The sequence below is a fragment of the Carettochelys insculpta genome, chromosome 1, assembly GCF_033958435.1.
Source record: "Carettochelys insculpta isolate YL-2023 chromosome 1, ASM3395843v1, whole genome shotgun sequence".
NCBI classification, from domain to species: Eukaryota; Metazoa; Chordata; order Testudines; family Carettochelyidae; genus Carettochelys; species Carettochelys insculpta.
The window spans coordinates 148,224,410-148,238,218 of NC_134137.1; the positions used below are offsets into that span (position 1 = coordinate 148,224,410).

Here is a 13,809-nt window from a genome sequence, read left to right on the forward strand (position 1 = left end):
AGTTAATTTTTCAGGGAAAAACTGTATGGTCAATAGCTCTTTTTGTATGATTGTAAAGCTCTGTGTTTCAACAATACTCAATTATCACCTACTCCTATGGGATGGGATAACCTCTAAGATCAACTCTAGCTTGCTCTGCTTACAGAAATGCTTTCATTAAACTGAAGGGAACTACCTGTTTACATCTAGCAAGCCAGATTAGCATACAAATGTCAATTTGCACAATACAATATTCTATCTTTACTAATTACTATGGATGTGGGATTGTGAAAAAGTTTTAGCAGTGGTTGTGCTGGGGAAAAGATCTCTTTTGTTAAGCTTTGAATAATCCAAATTATACTGCCAAGCCTAAAAATCAATAGGAAGGCACAGAGTATAGTAACAATTCTAGCACCCTGTTTCTAACCAGAACTTAACTGGTTTTGACAAGGAAACTAGAGAACATTTTTTAGAGCAGGTCCCTTGTAGTGAAATATATTAGCAATATACAAACCATTAATCCTTCCTAGTGCTCTGCAACAGCACTTCTGTAGTAAAGAGATCCCTATTTAAGGTGCAATAACAGAAGCACATTATGACCACTTTCATGATAGAGCATAAATAAAGAGAGTATTTATGCTATTTATTGTCAGTAATTATCTGCATTTGCTTCATTGTTGTGGGAAATCAGCATTGTACTAAGAGTTCTCCATTACTGTGCAGCTATTCCTCCGTCTTATTCCTGAAATGAATTCATAATCCAGTGTTTAGGATATCACAGTCTGTTGCTGTGGACTTTAGTGTCACAAATTCAGCACCATTACTTTCAGTGCAAAATCAAGTGTGAAGAAGAGCTGTGCGAGAGAGTATGCTTCATAATTCTAAAGTCTGAAAGCAAGCAAAAGGGATACGAGTTACAGTGAAAAAACACAGGAAAGTTTCCAGGAGGCAGACACAGACAGACAGACACATATAATTAGTGTAAAAGAATGATAATGGGATGCTGTAGAAATGCTGGCTATTGCACATAGTGTTCCTATTCTGTGTTCCTATTTGTGGATCGACAATGCAACTGGGAAGCACACAATAGGGAACAATATTGCATTGGTTCCAGAGACTGAATAAGATGAACCAGTAGGCTTTTGTAATCTCTATTGTACATGGTTCCATGACCTTTTGCCTCCAGGGCTGCAGTTAACAAAAACTAAAGTCACAAAATACATACACAAAAATTAATATATTTTAGAGGATTAACTGTAAGGGTTTCCCTATTGTGATAATTGTTTAAATCACCTACTAGTCTTCTAGCTCACTTAGGTGTCTGATTCTGCAGTTGTGTTGTGTTGCCTCACTTGTGAACAGGTCCCATGGGACCAGCTCCATCATCACATTGGCAGAATGTTTACGACACAGTGTTGTGTTGTCATTTCAGCATTTTGCACCACAACATGGTAAGACCTTGGCTCAGTGACATCACTTTGTTATGAGACTATCATTACAACATGAGAATACCAAGAAGGAGAGGCAACAGTAAAGGCCCCAGTCCTAGTTAACCACACCGCAATGAACGTCCGTTCAACAGAACACAAGTTTTAGGTGAAATGTATTGTTCAAGCATGGTTCTTGGTGAGCTAGTTATTGAACAAACATAACATATACTTCCTAGTGAGTATGGAGGGTGCTAACATTTTCTTTGTCACTGCAGTGATCTTCTATTCATAGCTCCTGACACAAATTTATTTAAAAAGCTTTTCATTTGCAGTAAGTATCCGATACAAATCAGACTTCTTTTGTTCAACTTTAGAAAAATACAGCACCATTTATATTTTCTCTATCATAACTGCATTTGCTGAAGAGTGGAACCCAGTTTAGGAAAGAAGCTGATTTAGTTCAGGCAACGGATACTTGGAGCAACATCCTAGCAAACCAAGGCCTTAAAAAATAATGAAAATACTAAACTCACCAGGATGCCATGTGTGGAAACAAGACAGACGAATATCAGCATTAAGAGCCAGGAGGTAAATTGGTTTTCTGCATGTAAGAACCTTGGGGGTTGCTTAGCAGCTAATGGATGGAACAACAAGCAAGACTGCTGAGTGTGGGGGGAAGCCTAGTGCCTGAGTGATCTGTGATAAATGGATGCTGAACTGTTTGAGGGACAACTATACCAAACCATGGTAAAATCTGCTCTTCTATATGCATCAGAGACATGAGTAACCAAAGAGAGGAACTTGAGAAGACTTGAGGCCATTGATATGAGATGTTTGAAGGCTGTGAAAGGAGTGACTTTACCAGACCACAGGCAGAATGATGTAATTAGGAGTGAGACCATCTGTGGCTTCAGACACAGCCTGCAGGAGTGGTGGCTGAGATGAGTATGGGCATGTACAAAGGATGGATTAAAGAAATCCCATTACAGAGACATTTGACACTAGAGTTCGCAGACGAAGAATAAGAGCCAAGAAAATAATTGCTAAGACTATGGGAGGATGAAATGAACATAAGAGTGGGAAGCCTAGGAAAGACTGATCTGGCAACCTGAAACCAGCTAGCTGGAAAAAGGGGAAAGTTGATGATTATTTATATTTCCACGACCAGAGTACTTCCATTTTCTGCTGCACATGGAAGGAACTGTACATCATAATTAATAGATTGTAACTCAGAAATACCAAGATGCGTCTGCTACAGAATAAAATCACAGTAGTAATTACCTTAGTAATGCTATTAACCATTGTAATTAAAAGGAGGGTGAATACAGTAGAATGCCGGAAATATGAACAACAAAGTTATGAAGTAACCAAGCTACCACACACATCATTTGGAACTGGAAGTATGCAATCAGGCAGCAACAGACCTCCACTCCCAAAGCAAATATAGTACAGTACTGTAATAAATGTAAACTATTAAAAATAAAGGGAAAGGTTTAACAAAAAGATTTAACAAGATAAGGTAACTGTTTCAGTGCTTGTTTCATTTCAATTACAACCATTAAAAGCACCTGTTTCCTTCTACATAGTAAAGTTTCAAACCTGTATTTAGTGGATGTTCAATTGTAAACTTTTGAAAGAAAGCCCATAATGGTTGGTAGAGTTATAACCAACCTTCATTCCCAACGTGTTTGTAACTCCAAGGTTCTACTGTATTCACAATACTGCTGACAAGGATATGCAAAAATAGCTAACCCACTATTAATATTTAAAAATACACAGTCACGAAGAATTTATTCAATTACACAGTATAAACATTGACTTGTATATGACATTTCTATGAAGGGAATTTTGAGAAAGTAGAGATTAATAAAACCCTGGGCATGGTCTGTTTTTCATCTCATGTTTACACAGTGGCACTCTGATCAGAGCCAGGGCTTCTAAGGATTACTACAGAACAAACACAGTATGAACATTTATATCATTATCGCCTCAGTGTTTATGTGCCTATCAATATTATTCTTCAGAGTTTGACTGAATTTTTAAAATGTAGTTAAAATTGTTACCAGAAATCCTCTGACTTCAGAGGTGCAGCACCTGGTTATACCAAGAACAAATTTGACCCATCACAGTCAGAAAAATATGCTTCTCACTTGCCAAATTAAAAAAGCAACAGCTCCTAAGAGTACTGTTAAAAATCGTTGATTATGTAAAATGCCTGTGAAGAGAAACAGGAGTGGTTTACTCTTCTCATGTGAAACAGCAAAAACAATGAGTACAAGTAAGAAGGAACTTCGTAAGAAGACTGTGTCCTCAAGATAATCATGCTGCTTTCCATAGTGCAGTTCAATAGAAACCACAGGTGAAATCTTCGCCTCACTGAAGTCAGTGGCAAACTACCATTGTCATTAATGGTGCCAAGTTTACATTCCCGATCTTGAATGTAGCAGAAATAAAAGATAGAAAATTAAAAAAAAAAAATTCAGAATCAACATTCTGACTTCTGCTTGAAAAAGAGGCGATACGGTTGCTAAATTATTTCTTCCAAGAAAGCTAATTTCTTCAGTGAAAATACATACCAGGAACATGAGCCCAGGATTATTTATTTATTTATTTTTGTTTGGATTTGCAGAAGATTTTTAGGCAACAAGTCCCAATGCAGTTTAGGAGATCAGATAGAACACAAGATAGGAAATAACTTCCAGGGGAAAACTGGCCATTATTTGGCTGAAAAGCATCTTTCATCAAACATGGGGTGTTTAACATTTCATTTTGTGTGCAACTTTTTTTAAACAAATACATTCAGGATTGTAGTAAGAATACTCAGCTGCAATGCACTATAATTCTTTCACACTTATTGAACATGTAGTTAATTAAGATGGACTATAAACAACTGTGGCAGTAACGTTTTCCTGAATAACCTTGAAATTTTAGGCAAAGAAAATAAGTTTCTGATCTCTGAGATCATATTTCACAAAATTCAAGCTAAAATTTTCAATCTGAGTGCCTAAAATGATGCCTGTAAGTCCATGTTTAGGAACCTCAATAAAAGTGGTTTCTTTTTCAGAGATGCTGAACTGTGAGTTATGACTTGGATGGAAAGTGGAAGTGCTTAGCATTTTGGAAGATCAGGTCCCTTATTTAGGTGTCTTAAATGACCCACATTTTACAAAAGTAGCTTTAGCTTTTAAGACCAAACTGAACTTTCTAGCAAAGGGAGCACAACAAGATACAAACATCAGAAACTTGACACCTGATAGTCATATTTGTGCATGTCTTCCATGGAGATTATGATAGGATTTTATTGTAACTTGCTCAGGAATGGTATTTGCTAAAAATGCCTTCTGAGTGAGTCATCTGAGTACAGAATATAGCATCTGTAGCCAATCACCATGCAAGAGGTTTCTGAACCATCACCACAGGGAGAGGAAAAACATAGAAGAGGGAGTGCATCAGCACAAATGAGCAAGCAAGCAAGCAAGGTAAAAATTGGTCAGGCCAGGTAGAATAGCCACCAATAAGCGCACACATGCAGGCAGCAGCAACTGTGAGGAGGTGAGATAATTAGCTGCTTTATGGAGAAATACTTTCACAAGGACAAACAGATCTTTGACAATGTTTCCACTGTGCCAGCACACACGGCTTTTCTTTCGGGATCAGATGCGGAGGTCATCACATTGTTTGTATGTTAAACTTATGTTGTGTCCAGTTATGCCAATTTTTGCCGCATTTATAAACAAAAAGTGTTTTACCATCCCTCCCCCCCGACAATTTTCAAAACATTCTTGAAACACTGAAATCAATCTTTAGAACATCTCCATGTTGCTTTGCACTGTTCCCACTTTACTGATGCCACCTATTTGGTTTTCACCCAGGCAATGTGGGTTTTGGCTACTTTGTCCAGGTGCTACTTGACAAGCTCCGAGGTGGTTTTTTTTGGCTGTGTGGAAAAGATTGCAACCTGAAGTGGAAAGAAAGAGTCAGTGCTGCAGCGGCAACAGCAGCCACCACTTCTGGGCCAGACTGCTTGTATAGCTCATGGCTCTGCACAGTCTGCAAGCGCTCAGCTAAGTGGTCTTAGGGGTGTTGGTGAAGAGACTACAAGCGATAGAGGCAGGGCTTTGGGGGAGCAAGGGGATGGAGCCTCAGGGGTCTGTTTACCAGCCAATACAAAGGTAGCAACCCTGGATGTGACTTTTCTTTGCAGAGTCAAATTGACTCTGAATGCAGAGTTCTAACTTGGTGGCATTTGACACTCACTTTGCACAGGGGCAGATGATTGCACCAGATGTTAAGGCAGGGGGGAAATCAGATCTACACCATTCCATTTGTGCTCCTCATCTTGAGGGGCTGAAGGGATATAACCTGGTATTATTTGAGAAATTTTCTGAAAGCTCATAATTAAGGACTGTAGCATAATACATATGGGCAAAGGGTCCGAATTAGAACTGCACACACCATCTTAACATGGGCATTTTCTCACATCTGAGCCCTTACCAGCAAGGATTCCACAATCTGTCTTTTGAGATGTCCAAAAAAGATGGAACAACTAGCATTATGGTAGTAAAGAGCTTCAAAAGTGCAGAATTGGCTATATCTGGAGATGGCTGGCTAAACACGAACAGCCTATCCCTTGAAAACTGGGAGTTCTCTAGGAGACAGCCCCTTTCCTCAATATGTTGTAAGTCTGCAGATGAGAGGTTCTCTCCTCTCAAGTTGAGAAACATTATTCTTGTGGTACAACAGGCGTGAGGCTCCCTCCTATGAAACTCGTGGAGCCAGACTAAACCCTCCCATAAAAACCTGGGAAACAAAATTAGAAATATTCTCCCAGAGTTTTCCCCACATTATTCTATTTGGAGATGGAATGGGGAAACAGAGGAGAACGTAGGGTTGGTTCTCCTTGGAACTGGTCATGAAACTGGTTTTTAAACTCTACAGATCCACCAATTCTGTCCCCTTCCCTCTCAGATCAATTTCCTATGATCCTGCTTCTCCTTTACAGAGGATCTCTTCATAGCAGACCGTAGATAATCCCAGGCTTTTCAGCACATTGGGCTACTCTTATTCTCCACGCATGCTTATCAGCTGCCATGTGACCCAAGTCTTCCCATTTCAGATTACATTTTCTGTGTTGTTGATGATCGTATGCTTTCAAGCGATCCTAGGTCTACCCCTTTTTCTTGTTGAGTTTTCTGGCTTCCAAATGACAGCCACAATAGGGAGTTGATTTGGATCCATTTGTCACACATGCCCTTTGTGTTAGCCATTGATGTCGTCTCTTACAAATTATTTATGAGAGACACCTTGGTTTAACGATTTTTATGATCTCATAGCAGGGCTGCCCCCCGCCCCACACACACAGCTACACATTTTCAGAATGTATTCCCTGCACACTCTTAAGGAGCAGAGGAGTGTTTGACCCAACCCCACATGGATCCTTTAGCTACCAAAATACCCACTGGGCAGCTGAATCCCCCATTCACATGTGGGAACACAGTGAGAGGCTGGGCCTTCCTGCCCACCGTGGGTATATCTCAAGTCGGTGCACCAGTATTACGTCTTCAATCGGCGTTGGAAATGTAGCCAATGACACAGGGGAAGCCTTAAAATTATTAGCAGAAGAACAACGAATCGTGACGCAAATGGTTATTCGAAATCGAATGGCTTTAGACCTAATATTGGCAGCAAAGCCGGGGGCTTGTGCTTTAATCAAGGAAAAATGTTGTGTATATATTCCGGACAACTATAATGAAGTATTCAATCAAGCTGAACATTTAATGAAAATTGCCTATGTTCCCCCTGAGCCACAGTCATGGGATATTTGGACTGGGTTGCTAAAGCCATTAGGTTATTTGGGTGGTCAAATTGTAAAGGGAGCGGTGTTAATCTTGCTGATCATTGTTTGTGTATATTTGTTTTTCATGATGATGTCCTATCTAATTAGTGTCTCAAAAAGAAAGAGAATAATGAAGAGGTAGACCCTCAAGTTACTTATTCATATTTGTAATAGAATCAAAGTATTTGTAAATAGCGTGTAATTATGTAAATAATTAATAATCAAAGTCAATATTCAAATAAAATATCCTTTTTATCAATCTAAGGGAACGGGCACATATATGGAAATTGGTAGGTAAACAAGGTTCTTCATGATTTGCTGGATGGGTGCATGCCCAGCGTGGAGGGACCTTGCCACCCTCGGCCGAGGCCACAGCGGCATGTTAAGAATCCCTTAGTGGGGTTTTTGACGTCCCCGCCCTTGGGGTGAATTGCAAGGTCTCCTCCTATGTGTGGTCATGCTTATCCCATGCGAATCATGAGGTTTTAAAATTGTTTATTAGAAATAGTTTTACTTTTAAACCATCACATGTCCATTCACTTACATTGAGCGCATTACCGTTGGAGCCCCCAGCGGTCACTTACAATCCAATCGTGCCTGAGTATTAATGCCATGACAGTATGAACTCACCTGTGAAATCAAGGATGAACTCATACCTGTGTAAAAATACCTGGACTTTCCAGAACTTTCTGAAGTCTGGTGGACCACAAAACTAAAGTTTTCAAACAGGTCCACATGGAACTTTTGGGCCTCATCAATATTCATGAGGAGGCTCTATAAAAAAACAGCCCGCAGAAGGGTCGGGGCCCTTCAGACACAGGGACCTTTGGAGAGAGGAGCTACAGAAAAAGACTGAAGAAAAGCGGTGGTGACAACTACCTGAAGAGAGCGGAGGCTGCAGCGCTTGAAAAGTGGCAACAGCAGCGCCTTGTCTTCTTATAAAAAGAGCTGATAGCAGCGGTGGTGATAGCGAGCCTCCATCACCCTGCTTTACTGAAATCACTGGCGTGCGGCGTAGAACCTCGTCTCCGCTCGCCTTTCTAAAAGAGCTGACACTTTACCTGCAGCTAGGCAGCGTTGAGCGGTGTCTCCGCACTAGCTCACCACATCGCACCAAGAGAGCGGCCGCGCTTCCTGGCGACTGGCCACATCATCGCTGGCAGTTGCCCAACAACAGCACCAGTGACTGAGCTGCAGCATTATCCAGAAGGTGGCCATCGAAGGAGACGCAGGAGACGCACAAAAGAAAGTGCTCCTCCAGCTACCCACCGATAAAATCCTTCAAATTAATTTGTGTCCTAATTATTGACTCCAAACAGTTAACAAAAGACAATAACTCTAACTTCCTTAACAATAGCGCTGATAAACAAAGACACTTTATTCAATATGATTGTTTAGTTATAAGCAAAATTTTGTTAATATTATTAGTACTAGTATAGAGTTAAGATTAAGTATAGGGTTAGGATTAGATATGTTAATTAAATAATTAGTTGGTTAGTTATTTAGTTAGGTATAGGATAAGTTTAGTGAAGAATTTACTTGCTTATTGTTGTTTATTCATTTTATAGCACACAGTTAAGAAGCAAAACACCGTTTAACATCCTAGCTGTACTTACTAAAAGATATAAGCATTTATTTAAAATAAATATTGTACTACACATAGGAATATATTTTTATTAGTATTTAGTAGTTCCTGGTAGTTTTATTAGTATTTAGTAGTATTTAGCGCCCCACCTTGAATAATTACTATTATTGTTAGTATTATTAATGTAATATAGCTCAGGGTAGCAGGGCCTTGAGCTCAAGGAAAATACCCAGACCTTTGAGAGTAGTGACCTCGGAGGTCAGTAAAAATAGGAGCAAGGGAAGCAAAAACCTTTGCTATCTTATAATTTTCTTGTATTGCAAAGAATACTGGCTCAGTCCCAATGTTTCAAGCCATGGTCCATGGGTACAGCATATTTCATGTGAGTAACCTAATAACTATGTAACAGTTATATCTAAGAGTATATTACAAGAACTTGTTAGTGTAACACTAAACTGAGGGTTAAGAAGATATAAACAGTCGAAACAAATAAATTCTTTATCTGTTTTTGAACTATTCATTTGTCTCATTCTTGTTTGCCTACAGGCATACTGTAGGTGTACTGGGGTGGTGAGCTCTATCTGATGCCCCCTCCGGGTAGCTTGAACAAGCTGGTGCAGGCACCTGTGTATACCCTTAAAATTCGGCACCATACTTCTGACTAAACACCCACTTTTTATCAGGTCTAATTGGCAATACAGTTTAATTTTTACCAAAAAGGTTTTAACAAACGGGGAATCGTACGTGACAGCAGCACGGATCACCAGCCCACTATTAGAACCGGGGTCTGAGCCTCTCGAGGAGCTTGTGTGGTAATGGGACTCGGGAGGTGGAGCACGGTAAGCAGGACTGGCTCTTGCTCGCTCGTACACGACAACACTAAGCAATAAGAACAAGGATATTCAAAGTTTAATCTGAAATTTGTTCTAGTCTACTTGGATATAGCAAAGGACAGACATTAATATGGTCTATGACACATCATACATTCCACAAGAGCTAGGCCAAAAAGGCAAGTACAAGACAGAGCTAAAGCAAATTAAAGGTAGAACTTCAGCCTCAGCCTTCTCTATCCCCAAAACAGGTCATCCATGTTTATAACAGTTCAGACACCAATACGTTTCTTTGGAACCACTTATGTTGAAGCATGACAACGTCGCATATTACATGGAGAGACAATTTAACCATAATATTCTTTGTATACCTCTTTCTACAGAAAAGTGTTTGAGGTCCACATTACTTGGTCTGGATGTAGACTTGTTTTGCTGCAAACTAAGTGCACAGAGTACTCACTTTTCAACATTACGCACTCAGTTCTGTCTCCCTAACTCAACACGGGTATTGCTTGCTTAAAGCAAGTCCACAAGTCAATGAAACTATTAGTGGAGTCAGACAGCATTCAAAATGAGTGAAGAGTGACAGAACCGGAACCTAACCCTCTCCATTGGGGTGATTTTTTTTCTTTATATATCAAAATTAGACATTTTTGCTACTATGCCAAACAGTCGTTTAATACAAATGGCCAAATTAAAAAAAAAAATGGTTTCATATAAATTTGCATCTGGGTAGAAATTCTGCCTGCCGAGTTTTAGACTGGAAGAAAAAAATCCCTGCCTTACTGCTTTCAAAAAGCATTTGAATGGCCATGCTACAGTAATTCAGTATTTTGTACCTTCACCAATTGACTGCAGGATCCCAAAAATCAATAAGGGTTCAGAATTCACAACACTTCAAGCTTTTCAGTGTTAAAATTTATCTCAAGGTTAATACATTAAAATAATCAAAAAGTAGATCATTTGCAGCGATTTCATAACTTTAATTTTTTTTCTTGCTGAACAGTCTTTCCAGCTCACTAAGTGAAAACAAATGCTGTTCCATTTCCTGCAGGCATGGTCAAGGCAGACAAACATTAAATTGTTGAAAATATATATATTTATAAAAGAAGTAAGCTTTCCGTCTCTGTACAGTACAATCAATAATTTAGCATTTCCCTGCGGAGAGGCTATAGGTTTTGAAAAGTATGGCAGACAGATTAAAAAGAAGAGGGGAAGTGTGGGGGCTGGGATGAGTAGAACAAGTGAAGATCTCTGATTCATTTATTGTGCTGTGTAGCCTGACTGGGCACCCACAGCTGCAGTGTTTGACTGCTAATACTGAAGAAGAGACAACTCACAGTTTCAGAGGGATAACAGGCCAGTACTTAGGCTGCTTTTTATCACAGTTCCTATCAAAGGCAAGTTGCATGGCAGTCTCCATGGCTTGGATTTTGGCAGCACCCACACCATAGAGTTTCTTCATCTCAGCCATTCTTCTCTCTCCGGGTCTTTCTGCAGGTGGTTGTACTGAACGACGTGTTGTTAAGTGTAGGTCATGATCTGCTTCAACATACACATCCTGGTGTTCAGCTTCAAGCTGCTGCTGCATTCCTAAGCAAATAAATAAATAAATAAACCAACCAACCAACCTCAGGAGACTTAATATTTTTAGTAGGATACCACCCAGTAATGCTTTAGCTCTGCTGAAATCTCTTCAGTGTGTTATTTGGTAAGCACATACAGATTCAAATGCACTCAGGGCCTAGTGGTTAAGGCTGAAGCTCACAATCACTCATGGGCTTACCGTTACATTTACAAAACAACTTCACATTAAATATCATGCCACATGATGTAAGAACACGACCAAATCACATAACGAAAAATTAAAAAGAGAACAAAATAGTCTGAGTTGAATCTTGAAGCTGTTGAGAAATTTGCCTTTATAAAAACCCAAACTGAATCAGCTTTGCCTCATCTCTCCCTTACATATTCAACGTCCCATCAAGGTTGAAGACCCAATGCTGGAAGCAATTATTTTGCAGCTGGGATGAGATGATATACAAAACAGTGTAACTTTAGTTAAACCACAGCCAACCATCTCAAATTACACTTTCTATATGAAAAGACAGAACAAGTGCCAGCCATGCAGCGTATTTTAGGAAATACAACTGTCAGTGCCATGTTTACACTCTTGCGCCAAGTTCATCCATTACTGAGTTTTACAAAATGCCCTCAGACAATTTTCTTGTTATGTTCTGTTTTAAAACCCCAGCAGCACACCAAAATATTAACATGTAGTACGGTAATTCAGACAGGTACAACACAGTTATATTTACTCTTGGAAATAAACTAAACTCACCTGCAAGTAATACCTGGATTATTCCCCACTCCCAGCTCAGCTCCATGCAGTCAACTATAAGCTAACGGAAAAACCATCACTGCAGCAAGATTAGTTATGCTGTTAAAACAAGGGCACAATGTTATGGAACAACTCCTAGAAGATATAGTAGGCAAGGTGCTGAATGCTTTGCACAACCACTGAAAATGAGAGATGCGGGGTACTAGAACAATTCGTATCTTCAGAGTGCTGAGAGCCACTTAACCGAACTGTAAACCAGATGCTGGCAAGATAAGGCCCAGGGGCTGGATCCAGCCCACAGCTTGTCCCTCAGGCTGCAGAGAGGTGAGAGCTTTAGGTGCTTCCCTCACCTCCAGCAAAATCTCTCAGCTCCCATTGGCTGGTTCCCGGCCATTAGGAGCTGAGAGATTCTTCTGGGGTTGGAAGCAGTGCTGCACAATTTCTCAGGTCCCACTGGCCAGAGCCTGCTTTTGGCAACACACCCCAACTCCCTCCAAAACCCTTCAACCATTCCTACATCCCACCCCCTGGTCAGAATCCACACCTGCATCCCCACCCACTCCTGGAACCTGCAAGCTAGCCCTCCTTGGTTGCCACCCCCTCCTTTACCCAAACTCCCTCTCAGACCTGACACCCTATGCTGCACCTCAGTCCCCTCACCTGAGCTCTCTTCTGCATCCAGCCTTCATCTCAGACCCAACACCTACTCCATAGAAAAGTGCAGCCCTTGCCCACTTACCAAAATACTGGAATGGCTCCCCACCAAAAATTTCTGCCCACCCCCGCTGTGAACCCTTTATATGGTGGAAACCACTTAAATCTGGGCATATGGCACTACCCCCAGCACCACTAGTTTCAACATGTATTATGAGAGAAGAGTAGTCAACATCTTCCACAACAGAGGTTGTAGTTAATAACTGGTTTTGGTGCATATTATAGGAAGAAAAGACAAGTCATGTGTTTTTGCTCTGGTACTTAAAAAAAAACAAACACAAATGTGCAGAGGTCAAAATGTGTTACACACAAGAGTCAGTCTGTAGAGTTATGGAGAATTCATTATTCTGCAACACTAAACACACAACATCTGCAAACTCTAAACCAAAGTTAAGTATCTTGATCTATCTGCCTTGGAACATCTGTAATTTATTTTTATGCTGGAAAGTAGTGTGTAGAGCAGCCAACTGACAGTCTGTGAGCCTCACTAAACAAATTATTCCTCATACTTCCTTTACAGAAAATAGATATTTTAAATAGTATAATATGAAACTCCAGCATCTGTTTCTTTGCTGGAGAGACAGAAAGCTTTGCCTTGCCATTTTCAAGGTTACTGCATATCTCCATACTTTTGTGCAAGGAAACGAAGGTCTTTGAGAACGATGAGCATGCCTGTTCAAATTAGATGCTCTTCTTACAACTATTTTGTTTTAAAAGCCACGTCTCCATAGGGAAGAACATTATTCTGCCAATATCTATGACAGTCTGTGTGGTTAGAAACCTATAACAAATATTTCTGATATAAAATTAATCAATGCACTGCTACAATATGTGTTTTATTTTCTATTTATAATAGGCACAGCTCTTGATTTTTTTTAACCCAGCTTTACCAAACCATTTATCATCTCATAGCTCTCCAAAACTCACTGTATCATAGAGGCTCAGGCTATGTCTACACTGCATGATAAAGTCAATTTTAAGGCAGTTAGCTGGATTTTACAATGTCACTGCCTTCACTGTAAATACCATTAGGTCGAATTTTGGGCGCTCTAAGATCAATATTACAACACCATCTAAAGTGACAGCATAGCGCC

At 40.0% G+C, this 13,809-nt stretch overlaps 1 protein-coding gene across 2 annotated transcripts in view; it reads right to left on the reverse strand.

The window, feature by feature from the left end:
- Positions 1 to 3,937: 3,937 nt before the first annotated feature.
- GEMIN8 (gem nuclear organelle associated protein 8) overlaps positions 3,938 to 13,809 on the reverse strand; it is a 47,157-nt gene continuing 37,285 nt past the window's right edge. The window contains exon 5 of one of the 2 annotated variants that reach the window (XM_074993180.1): positions 3,938 to 11,253. In XM_074993180.1, the coding sequence (XP_074849281.1) occupies positions 10,997 to 11,253 (257 nt within the window). In that variant the 3' untranslated portion in view covers positions 3,938 to 10,996. The remainder of the gene's footprint in view (positions 11,254 to 13,809) is intronic. The other variant, XM_074993190.1, reaches the window with a different exon arrangement.